Source organism: Rhea pennata, chromosome Z (genome assembly GCF_028389875.1).
Source record: "Rhea pennata isolate bPtePen1 chromosome Z, bPtePen1.pri, whole genome shotgun sequence".
Taxonomy (NCBI): Eukaryota; Metazoa; Chordata; class Aves; order Rheiformes; family Rheidae; genus Rhea; species Rhea pennata.
The window spans coordinates 7,544,893-7,556,902 of NC_084702.1; the positions used below are offsets into that span (position 1 = coordinate 7,544,893).

General features: G+C 31.9%; 1 protein-coding gene across 3 annotated transcripts in view; it reads left to right on the plus strand.

Annotated features, from left to right (window-relative positions):
• The window catches only part of RFX3 (regulatory factor X3), a 121,438-nt gene that overhangs the window by 92,251 nt on the left and 17,177 nt on the right, over positions 1-12,010 (plus strand). For 2 of the 3 annotated variants that reach the window (XM_062599436.1, XM_062599437.1), the window contains exons 5-7: positions 124-198; positions 4,605-4,786; positions 5,317-5,436. In XM_062599436.1, coding sequence (XP_062455420.1) covers positions 124-198; positions 4,605-4,786; positions 5,317-5,436 — 377 coding nt within the window. The remainder of the gene's footprint in view (positions 1-123; positions 199-4,604; positions 4,787-5,316; positions 5,437-12,010) is intronic. The other variant, XM_062599438.1, reaches the window with a different exon arrangement.

The following is a 12,010-nucleotide window of genomic DNA, read 5'->3' on the forward strand; positions in this document are numbered from 1 at the left end:
ATCCCCTAGTCAGGGATTAAGTAGATATTTCTTTTTATCTTTGAGCAATCTGTCAAAATTTCTCTTATCAGCCTTTTTTACTATCTTGTCTTGAGTCCTTTTTTAATGACAATCTATTATCAGATTGAAATGGCGATTGAGACACTGCAAAAGTCTGATGGTCTGTCCACTCACAGAAGCTCTCTTCTCAACAGCCATGTAAGTTGTCTCTTCTTCACGTACACTCTCTTTTGCTTGTTCTGCATGCTTAGTCTGCTTCTAATGTTTGTTTTATTTTATTACTACTTTTTACTCTTAATCTTCTTGTCTTAGGCGCTTGTAATCTTATGCTACATCTCCCATGGCTTTATTTTGTAAAATTAAATATCCTTACTCTGCATAGTGTATCTGTTTCCTAGGTTCTGTGCCTGTGTTAAGAAAAGTTAACACATTGTCTGCTTTGCAGATTATAGTATAAATGTCAAAATAATGTTCAAATATTCCTTAATTATCTAGGTTTTGATCTTTTAAATAAAATTGTCTACAAGAAAGAGTCTGTGTACCCAGACTAATTTAGGGGCATGTGAAGGAGAAGAGTCAAATAACTAGAGCAAGTCATATCTTCAGGTTATTTTTTTTGGTGTTTGTTTATTCTGAAATGACTTAAGAATGCTGAAGATCCATGTTGATGACCTGGAAAAAAATTAAAATAGTCTTAACATATAGCGTGAATTACATATGTATGTCTTTTCTGTTACCTTTTGCTTTATTCTTATTTTGCAAATCCTATACATAAGAATTTTACATATAAGAGTGTAGAAGATATTCATGTAAAAAGATGATTTCCAAATATAATGATAAGAACATGAAATATAATTTTGAGGTAAAGGAAAAAGGCAAAAAGTTAATTTTAGATTTGTTACATAAATAATAATTTTATGTGAGTTGCTGGTCTTTCTTGCAATAATTTTCTTCTATTAATATAACTAGCACTGTAATTTTTCCTGGTTTAGTTTGTGTTTGTATTGCCTCCTTTTTGCTTCTCAGCTTGGCTAACTATGTATATATTTTCAAATTCCTGTAGAAATTTAAGTTTGGTCTATTGTATTAATGTAAGAGTATGACAGTCGCTGTCACTCAGAAATCTAATAAAAATATATGTATTAGCAGGTTTTTCGTTTGGATGTTTCATTTTTTTCCTGTATGAGTATGATAATCTGGAGTTTAAAACTAGAATTGTTTTGTGGAAATTTTCCATTGTGATAGACAAAGACAGCAGGAGTCATTAACATATATTGGAAGTGAGTATTTTTTAGAAAATGCTGAAGTTGCAAGAGTTGCAATTAAACAAAGTGTACAGAAGGACTTCTAGAATCCACCTTTGATGTTTACAAGAGAATTATTTTAATGATAAAATAGCCTAATAATATCAAAAATATTTAAATGTCATGGTTAAAGAGACCGTAACTTTTTTGGCAAGGAGAAAGAAATTAAATTGAGACTTGAACCCCTGAAGTGTTAATAAGTGTGTATTTCATCACATTATAAAGTCCAGAAATTTGGTGTTAAAACCAGGGCAAATTATAAAATAAGCTGTCCTATCCCAGAAAGCTGGAGTCCTTTCATTCTCTGTGTTATACACTCTTTAAAATATGTTCCTAATAGTGAGATATGCATCTTCCTATTATGCTAGCCTTATCATGATATTTCTTTCTTGACTACTTTGAATGGTTTTTCAAAATTACTCAGATAAGGATAAGTTAATGAAAAATAGATCAAACTTACTGGGTATTTTGCCTATTTTTAAAGCAATATTTTGGGGTTTTAGGATAATATTCCTGTGGATTTAATTACTATTAACTTTTACTTTACAAATGAATTATTAATTTGCGGGAAAATCTGTAGGACAGTCAAATATTATTAGTTCAACATTTGGGATTTATACACTGTTATAACTCTATCAGTTTTTCTGGAATTTTGTTGCCTAAATTAAAGGCTAGGTGTTTTTTTAGAAATTTGGTATTTCTCTTCTGTTTGCTTTACTGATCTCTTTCTGCATGAAATTGACTTACTTGATTAGTTGATAATCTAATGTTTTAATCTAATATTTTATAAACATTGTGGCTTTATTAGAGTCACTTTAGAATGAGTGTTTAAGCTTTTCATAATTACCATCTTTAAAAGCTGAACAGTTCAGTTTTAGAATTGTATCTTGGGTAAAATATGTTTTTTAAAGATTGTTTAGAATAGATTTATAATGTTTGCAGATATTTTCCTTTTAAAATTATGTATGAGCTGCCCTTTTCTTCGAGGCTGTAATCTAGCAAGTAATTATTTCAAGCCTTTGCTACTAAATTAGCTTCACTCTAGAGCCCAAATCGCTTTTTTCTGCTTATCTATGGTTTTACTTTCCAAGTGTTGGATTATGCAGGTTATGGTTAAAATTACATGTTAGAAATTCAGATCATTAATAAAGTGCAGTTAAAGTGTCCTAATAGGTTATAAACCACCTGGAAGAAAACATCTTCAATACTACATATTGAATTTAATTGTGAAATAGTGTTTTTGTTTGTCGATCAGTTTTTCCCTTTGGGGAAAAAATAGGGATATTTCATGTTACTTATCTGTTTTGTTTAGTAGCAATAAAATGCAACAGTTGAAAGTTGTAAGTACCTTTGTTTCTAAGCATAGAGATGCTTGTGTCTGGTCATTAGTAAAATTACCTTAATACATTCAGGTAAAGGTTAATGTTTATGGTTATATTTTTTTCTTCAGCTTTATTTCAACATGAGAAATACTCAATTTGAAAGACATTTGTGAATGTTAAGACTTTTAAAGTAATGATATGAAAGATTAAACAAAGATGATGAACTGCACTTTTTCATTTTGTCTGTCTGAAATGTAAAATTACCTACAAACTGAGCTAAATTTTCCCATATTGGGACCTGTTAGATCTTACTTCTGTATGCTTGTCTAGAGCTTATGTTCAGAAACGGAGAAAACTTATGGGCATGTTTCCTGTTAAAAGAAAGAATGGAAATAGTGTTTGAAAGGTCTAAAGTAAATTTGTCTCATAAATGGCATATTGTGATTAAAACAAAACTGACAGTTCACTGTATTTGTTATAACCTATATTTTAATATGTAATGATTTTGCAATAATGAAACAGCTAGGGCTGAGACATATTTCGTGAATAATGCACACTAAAATATTGGTATACATATTCTTTGAATGACAAATTACATGGAACACTGATGGAACACAGTTCGTGTAGTATGCTACGAGCAAATAATCCTGCAGACCAACGTACTAAATAACTCATAAACCTTTTGTATCTTTTAGCGTGGCTTAATAGTTCATATTTTAGTCCCACTAGTTACTGCTTTACTAAACTAAACTGAAAATTATTATATATACGTGAGTATCTAGCTCATCAGAATAAAATTCAGTTGCAAAGCTTGAAGATGTAATGTCCTTGGCTTGAGTTTTCACTGGATGCTCAAACTAAATCCAGAGTTTTGGTAAGAACCTTGAGCCTAGCAAGCTTATGTAATAATGTAGCTTATGCTACATTATTTTGATGTAAATATTGAGGAAAATTGGCAAAAAAAATCAATAGAAAATAAAATTTGTGGATCATTCAAACTGAAATTAAAGGAGAAATCCAAGGAACCAAAACCCTGGTGAGTACCAGAAAAAGCTCAGGGAAAGATCAACGTGCCAAAAATCCTGAAACAGTAGAATTTAAATATGACCTTAACCTGTTTCTGATTTATTTTGTCATTCTCCTATCGTGTTAAAGTTGGCATGACTGAGGCGTCCTTTCTACTTTTTTATAAGTTAGTGACAGTTGTGTATGTTTTATGCATGTGCACTATCCGTAAGGTCCAGTGATGTTATATAAAAAGTGTTTTCTTGCATGTTTCCAAAATTACCTGTCGTAATTACATGCAAAGATTAATACTTGTCTAAGAATCTTGTTCTGTCCCTCCTGAAAATCAAATAGGCTACAGTTGAAAGGAATTGCGCTCATAATACTTCATAGGTGTACCAGCTATTTTCTATATTCTGTTTGGTCTATATACAATAGTTTCTTCCTTTTTGTATCTATGGGTATTCATAATCCTATTCATAATCCTATCTATGATTATTCAGATCCTATTCAGCTAAATGTTACAGTGTTTTCTAACATATGACAAAGAGTGTAATATTCTAGGTTTACAGATATATTAAGTAACTATTATTCATTGAAGGAATTTGTTTTTTTCGGTTTATATGTATTATATTTATGATTATTTCTTTACAGTTTTTGTCTCCAAAGTATGCATAATTTTATCAAGTGTTGGTTTGTGGTACTGAATCAAAAATAGTGTAGGAAGTATTGATTTAACTTGAGGTCACATGGCAATGAGTTCTACTATTTCTTGCTAATTTTGAGGATCTCCGAAAGAAAGGCTAGCTACAGGACAATCTTTTGAATCTCTGTTTATTTGAAGAACAAAGTCATTGTTTAACAGACCTGAAAAGTGGTCTCAAAAATTTTTTAAGTTTATATTGTATGATTAAGATTTTGTTAGTAAAGTAATACTGAATTTACTTTTTTTGCTCTTTTGTATTTGATGCAGCTCCAATGGCTTTTAGACAACTATGAAACTGCAGAAGGAGTGAGTCTCCCAAGAAGTACCCTTTACAACCATTACTTACGACACTGTCAGGAGCACAAGTTGGATCCAGTCAATGCTGCCTCCTTTGGAAAACTCATACGGTCAATCTTCATGGGATTACGGACCAGAAGACTTGGAACTAGGTTGAGTTAATGAAATCCCAAATTATAATAGAAATTAATAATAATACTGTAAACAAGAGACTTGTTTGCTGTTCTGTAAACAAACAAAATTAGTGTTTAAACATTATAATTCTTCTTCTGTCAGTTCTGTATCTTAATATAAAACATGTATTTCCATAAGTTATAATATTTTTATTTTTCGTGATCTTTTGTGTTTGTGTGTTTTAATTTTGATATACGTACTGCAGGCATAAATAAAATACAGCATTCTGTTCAGAAATTCTAAGAATTCTTTCCCTGTGGCTAGATAAATTATATGTATTTCACTTTTTTTATTCAAGTGGATTCCAAGTGTAAAGTGTTGGAAAATACTTGTTTAAGGAAGTGAACTAATTTCCCAAAACTGGTAGAATTACAACAGGTGTGAAATGAGGGCCAGACCTAATTTTCAAGTGTTGCTTTACAGGCAAGGTAAACTGTAAAGTAAATGAGATATATCTGCATAAAACTAATGTTTTTGTTCGTTGTTTTCTTCTTGTTTTTTCATAAAGGGGGAATTCCAAATATCATTATTATGGGATTCGCGTCAAGCCAGACTCTCCTCTTAATCGACTACAAGAAGACATGCAATACATGGCTATGAGACAACAGCCCATGCAGCAGAAACAGAGGTACAGCGTGAAATAAGCATGAGTACTTATTAGTATTTTTGATTCTTGAAACTTTACTTTTCCTTACTTTGAAAAGTTGGACTTCTAAGGCAAATTCTATTCAACTTCCCTGTTGTGAAGTCTGCAGATCTTAAATTGGTATCACTAAGTCAGATACCAGTCAACATGAGAGAATATGGTCCTAGAAATTGTCCTAAATTTTCAAAGTCTTGAGTTCTTTTCTCACAAGCTGAAGACAAGTAGTTAGAGCTTGAATTTCAAATTTTGTTGTTTGATTTCCTTTATCATTTCATTTGTGAGCTATTTATATAAAGCTCATGATTAAGTTCAGCTTGGTGTTGATTTCCTTCTCTTGACAGTAACTAAAGTGACCAGAATAATTTCTCTCTAAGATGATTTAAGAATTTTCCTTCAGCATCTGTTGTTGCTGAGGTTCCATAAACATTCAGAAGTATTTGAAAGCAGTTGCTCTTTTGGGAAATTCTCAAGAAAAATTTGTTTTAATCAGAAGTGAATGAGCACAAAGGGCTAAGCTGATGGAGAAAGACTGTGCAAATATGCTTATATATTAAAAAAAAAAAATGAAATAAGCAGATTTCTTTGGAATTAATTCTTATGAGAGTGAAGTCACTAGCAACCTGTATCACCCTAATGGGAAATATCTAATGTATTTGATTTTCATGAAACATAAGTGGAACAATAGCATCTCAAAAAAGACATCTTTAGAGCTGTTACAGAAAAAATCCAATGAAATGAGCTGTTTTATGCAGACTGCTAAGTGTATTTTGTGGCCTCAGACACAACTGTGACATGCAAACCACCTTTCACATCAAATCACTTTACTCTGAAATGATTTTACTATTAACTTTCAGAACTAGGTACTGTGCTAAACGTATATTCATGATAACATACATTGTCTTAACCATCTTGTGCTAGGCATAGTAGGGAAGTATTAGTATGACTCAGTGAACGATCTTATAGTAAGGAAAGTAATAAGTATTTCCAAAATCTCTAAACAAGCTAATTTTACCGACTCAAACTTGCTGTCTTATAAATTTCATTCACTCACACACAAAATCACATACATGAACATGATATATGCTGCAGTGATCTGGCCAGAATTGTTGGTATGCAACATGGAGAATAAAGGATGTCATATTTCTTGTGTTCTTTTTGATTTGTGATGGCAAATTGATTTTGGAGTTGTCTTTAGGACAACTTTAGGAGTGGATACTACTTTGGATCTATTACCTTATTATTTTTTCCTTTTATTTAACCTTGCTATAGGTCTTAGGCAAAAATGCCTGAATTTCATAGTTCTGTTATTTTTCTTATCTGCATATATTTTATGGCTCTAGACTTGTTCTTTGTCTTCTCAACATTATCTTAAGTCAGTTTGTTCTCCATCTTTACTTGAATGAAACTACTTGAATGAAACTGTGGTATTCTATAGCATATTAGTGCATAACTTTCCTTTAACCTGTATTTAGCACATGCATGTGTGCGTGCACACACACACACCAAAACATGTCCATTCATGCTTAATTCATACCAATCATAGTATTTGTTTCAAAAATCTAAAAAGATTTTGATGAAGGGAAATACAATGTACTGGGAAACTGTGCCAAAGAAGTAGCAGTTACATGAAAAATACTATGTTGTAGTAGGGAAGTTGGTTTTGCTATGTTTTTAATAGATTCTAGAGGTGAGACAGAATAGAATAGGAATGGAGAGAAGTGAAGGCCTCTATCAGCTATCTCCAGTATTTTCTGCAGAAAACACAATTGTTAATCATTTTGATATTAAATCTTTAAAATCAGCCGACTCAATGTATCTTCCTAGATGAAGCTTTATCTCTTTGCTCTTAAAGTGGCAATACTTACCTTTTTGTGTTTTAAATTGTTCTCTGTTTATGCTCTTGAAGGCTTGTGATGTGCACTCAGATATCTTAGAAATGAAAGTGTTATTTACAGAGTCCTGCTGGTGTATTATTTGTATAAAGTAGTTCTGAAGATATTTGATCATCCCTTAAGTTAGTTTAGGGGTGCACACATCTCTATATTTCTGCTGTCCTAAATCCTGGCATCCTAAATAAATAAAATGAAGAGATCAAAAACTTTGACATTTACACTGTGAAAAGATATTTATTCTCTCTGTTCTGCACAGCAAAGAATATGCTGGCAATACTGAACTGAATATAGAAGATTTCAGAAAGATGTTTATTCAGAAAGTCAGAAATTTTCACTGAAGTGGAAACTCATGAACTACTCTTACTTATATAAAATGTTTTGTCTGAACCTGAAAATGTCAAATTTTATGATAAAAACAGGCTTTTTTAAAGCAAAGTTTGATGATTACAGAACATTTTTATCTCATTAAAGTGTACTTATTAAAATAGTTATTTTAATCAAGGACTAACAAATACGTAAAATACCAATATTTCACAATCCAGCATGTTTTCTTCATTATTGTCATTCTATAGCATACAGCAATGATGAGATTAATTCTATTCTTCCCTCTTTATAGCCTTACTTGGTGGTACAATGCCAAACTTCATTCCATATTCATGAAAAAGTCCATATATTTTACTTGATTTTTTTAATTGAAACGGAAATATGCTTGTATTTAGTAGCCCACAGAAGTTAGCATATTTTGGGGAAAAAGAAGTGCTACATATAAAAATCACTTGATTTCAGAGCAGTTTAAAAAGCCCATGTATACCTTCAGACTAAGATTTCTTCCACAGTTACAGAATATGCTTAATATCTAATTTTAAAATTTAATGTATATCTATATATTTTTATGAAAATTTATTTAGTGTACTGAAGAATTCTAGCGTGTTGCATTGTCAGATAATTAAAGTGCTGAATGTTATAAATTGCATGGCTAGAAGTGATATTGCTTCTCTTTTCAGTTTTATTCATTTTTGTAGTGGTTCTTTTGTCCTTTAAATCAGTGGAAAATTGCAGTCAATGTACTTTAGATGCTATTTAGATGTACCAATTCTACTGCCGCCATCAAAAACATCTAATTGGATAGACACTTCTAGTCTTTGACTTTCTAGCAAAGACTGCAGACTGAATTCATGCTACAGGTAGTTTTTCTTCATTTGTTCTCTTAATTTAAGGGTCATACACCTTTTCTATTTATGTTATTTGAATTTGTCAAAATGCTTCTACAGATATGTTCATGTTCAGAGTTTGGTCTGGGCTTGAATTCAGGGTCCAAGATTTATCAGATATAAATTTCAGATGAAACAGCCATCAGTGGAAGGTGTTGCTGTTAGTTGCTTAGTTTCAGTTGTGATCAGTGTGAGCTGTGGGAGTACTCTTTCGCTATTCCAGTATGAAGAAAAAACAGAGTAACTATAGATCACAGATGCTAACAGTCCTATCTTCCAGCTGAGACAGTGGTTTGGAGACAACAACCACAGATCAAGAGACTTAAAGCACCTTTGAACTGAAGAAATGCACAGTTAACAACTGCTCATGGCTAGAAGATAATAGCTAACACCTTGCCTTTCAACTGGACCTGCTGTATGACTCATTCAGGTGAAAACCTGGCTTGCCTCTGACATCCTGCTCCTAGATGTTTTCCAGGGTAGGAGAAAGCAGGATATTTAAATGGTTGTATTATCCATCATTTCTGGATCAAACACAGGTCTGACTTACAGTGAATGGAGTTCACACAAAGATTATTAGGAAGAAATAAAGTAGTATCAAAACCTAATATTATGCCGGATATATTTGCACAGTTTCAAGTCTGGCACTAACTCTTGCCATTTTAAAGTACAATCTCATTGTGAAATCTCTTTCCCGTTACTTGTCCTTCCCAGACAGTTTCAGGGGAATGTAGCAGAGATGCAATCCCTAAACATTCATTTTTACTCTGCTTTGGTTTAGCTTTCCATGAGCAGAACCTCGTAGCTTAAAAGTTGAGTTATCTTTATGGCTTACACTAGAGAAATTAGCATAAGCACACCTGTCTTTCTCTTACGACATTCTTCGCAATGTATGTTTTCAGTTTTATTTGCAGAAGTAAACTTCCAGCTTTCCAGGTAATTTCATACACATCTTCCAATTCTTGCACATACCAATTATACTTTTGCTTTCATTTATGAGAGATGAATGTTCAGTTAACATGTATTATAATAGGTACAACAAACATACTGTTATCCACTGTACAGTGTAGCATTCACCAAAGGTATATATCATTGTTTTAATCAGAAATCACTAATCATTACTTTCTAAGCATTTTGTTTGCCTCCATGTCTATTTTATGTAGAAAATTATCTGTATTTTTTACTGTTCTCTGCTCATATTGTCATTCTTCCTGGATACACTTTATACCAAACTGTTTCTAGGACAAAGTATCAATTCTTAGGATTTATAGATCTTTTAAAATAAGTTTATATTTAGAAAACAGAGAAGTTACACATTTTTATAGTGTTGTTCTCTTTTTTTATGAAGATAGAGTGCAACAAACATTTTTTGGAGAAAAAAATGAAATATTAGCATGCTGCATGGCAGCACTGTAAGCACATACCAAAACTTGGAGAAAATTTAACTGAAAATACCTGCCATCTGCTTTTTGTCTGCTTTCTGACTTAGTCCATTTTGATTTCTCAAAGTTTTTATAGTTCTCAGCTTGTCCCTTCTTACCACTTTTATATGTGCTTTTAATAGCAAAGAGACATTTTATCATTCATCCATTTTCTGCTTTATCTTATTAATGAATATGGATTATTTGCTTTTCATGAATTTTAATTGGAAGTTCTTAATATGTTCTGCAGTGAGAGAGAAACTTTCTGTTTGTTAATTATGTTATGTCTCAATTAGACTATAGGAGTCAATGGAGTTGTATTCTAAACTATCTGGATGGTCAGGGAAGCATATCATTCTGCATCATTTCTGAATTACCTCATTCCATATTCAGATATCAATGGTTTTGTTTTGTTGGATTTTCAAAGCTTTTCACAAATTCAGAAAATATCTATTGTAAATCAAAAAATTACTGTGTTTATATTAAGCTATATAAAATTCAAATGATCTCCTTGAGTGAAGTATCTTTTGAAAGTTGTAATATTCTGTGAGTTATTATTTTCAGTGCCTAATTTCTCAATAATTAAAAACATTTTTTTTTAGATAAAAAGAGTGAAAAATGGAGTAGAGTGTATGTTAGTAGAGGGTAAAATAGTGAAAATAGTGAAAAAGGCTGGATTGTTCTAGAAAACATAAATCTTACCAGTTAGGAAATTGTTAATAATGTTTTTTTCCATGAATCAAAAATAATTGGAATTTATCAAACAAATTTTAGGAGAGCCTTTTGTCATCTAAACTGCCAAAGCTCCACTTTGTATAATCCCTAAAAGACAGTAGATCTAAAATTGTTCACGTCTGTCTGCTTATGTTTCATTTGAAACTCCTGAAAAATAATTTATCATTCCTTGGTTGCATTTTGCTGCTGATTTTCTAATGCTTTTGAAACTGGTTAACTCCTGTGACAAGTCATCTATCACGGTGCTGGAATTAAGAATTTTTCCCAGCATATTTTAAATAAAGCACATTGAATCGCAAGAAGGGAAGTAGTGGGATAATCCTGGTTCCTAGCACCAAAGGATTAAGTTGGCCTTTATGCTTTTAATTAAAGGGTTTTTTTCCATATTCCAGAAACTATTAGAATGCAGTTTTTATGCCTTTGGATTGTATTTCAAGAGGTGAAAAGTTTGTGAAATGATATATTATGTAGAAAGTAATTAACTATGTAAAAGCATTGATTTAGATTTATAAATACTCACAGAAATTGCTCTTCTGCCTGATATTTGTAATTATAATGTATAATGGGATAGAAGTTAAAAATTCTTCCCAAATTAAATGCTTGGATTACAAACAGGTTTATGGAGTAACAAGAAGCCCATCCAGAAGAGTTCAGTGCTACCAGTTTACCAGAGTTGAAAGTTTAGTCTTATTAAAGTCAATTAAACTTTCACTATTGACTTCATCAGGCGTAAAATTTTACACTGGGTTGTTACAAAAAGCAACTTCATGTAAATGTCCTAGAGATTTTGGTGGATGTTTTCTTTGTTCACAAGCATTAACATTCCTAAAGTTGCAAAACTTTCTGTTAATCAGTCCAAGACTTCTTCTCTTGAAAAGTGTATTTTTTGTATATATTGTGTTATTGTATATTTAAATGCATGTCAGGAATGCCCATTGTTGTTTTATGCTTATTGGGAACAGAATGAGAAAGTGTTCACAACTGACTCAACTGCTTCTCACCAGACTGGAGTTTCTTGTCCCATTTCTGAAATTAGCATAGAGTTTCACGTTCTGCGTAACAATTCCAATGAGTGTGATAGTTAACACACACTGTATTCTGCTTTGGAATTCCTCTTATTTTCTTTTCTTACTTTAAAAGGGCAAAGCTTCTGAGATGTTGCCATTAAGACCTGAGATAGAAATAAATCTCAGTTGCATTGGAAGTGACAGGCAGGAACTTCAGTCTGTCAGACTGATCTCTTAGAACACTTTCCCATTAAAACCAGCATTTCTATTCATATCACAGGAATTTTTAT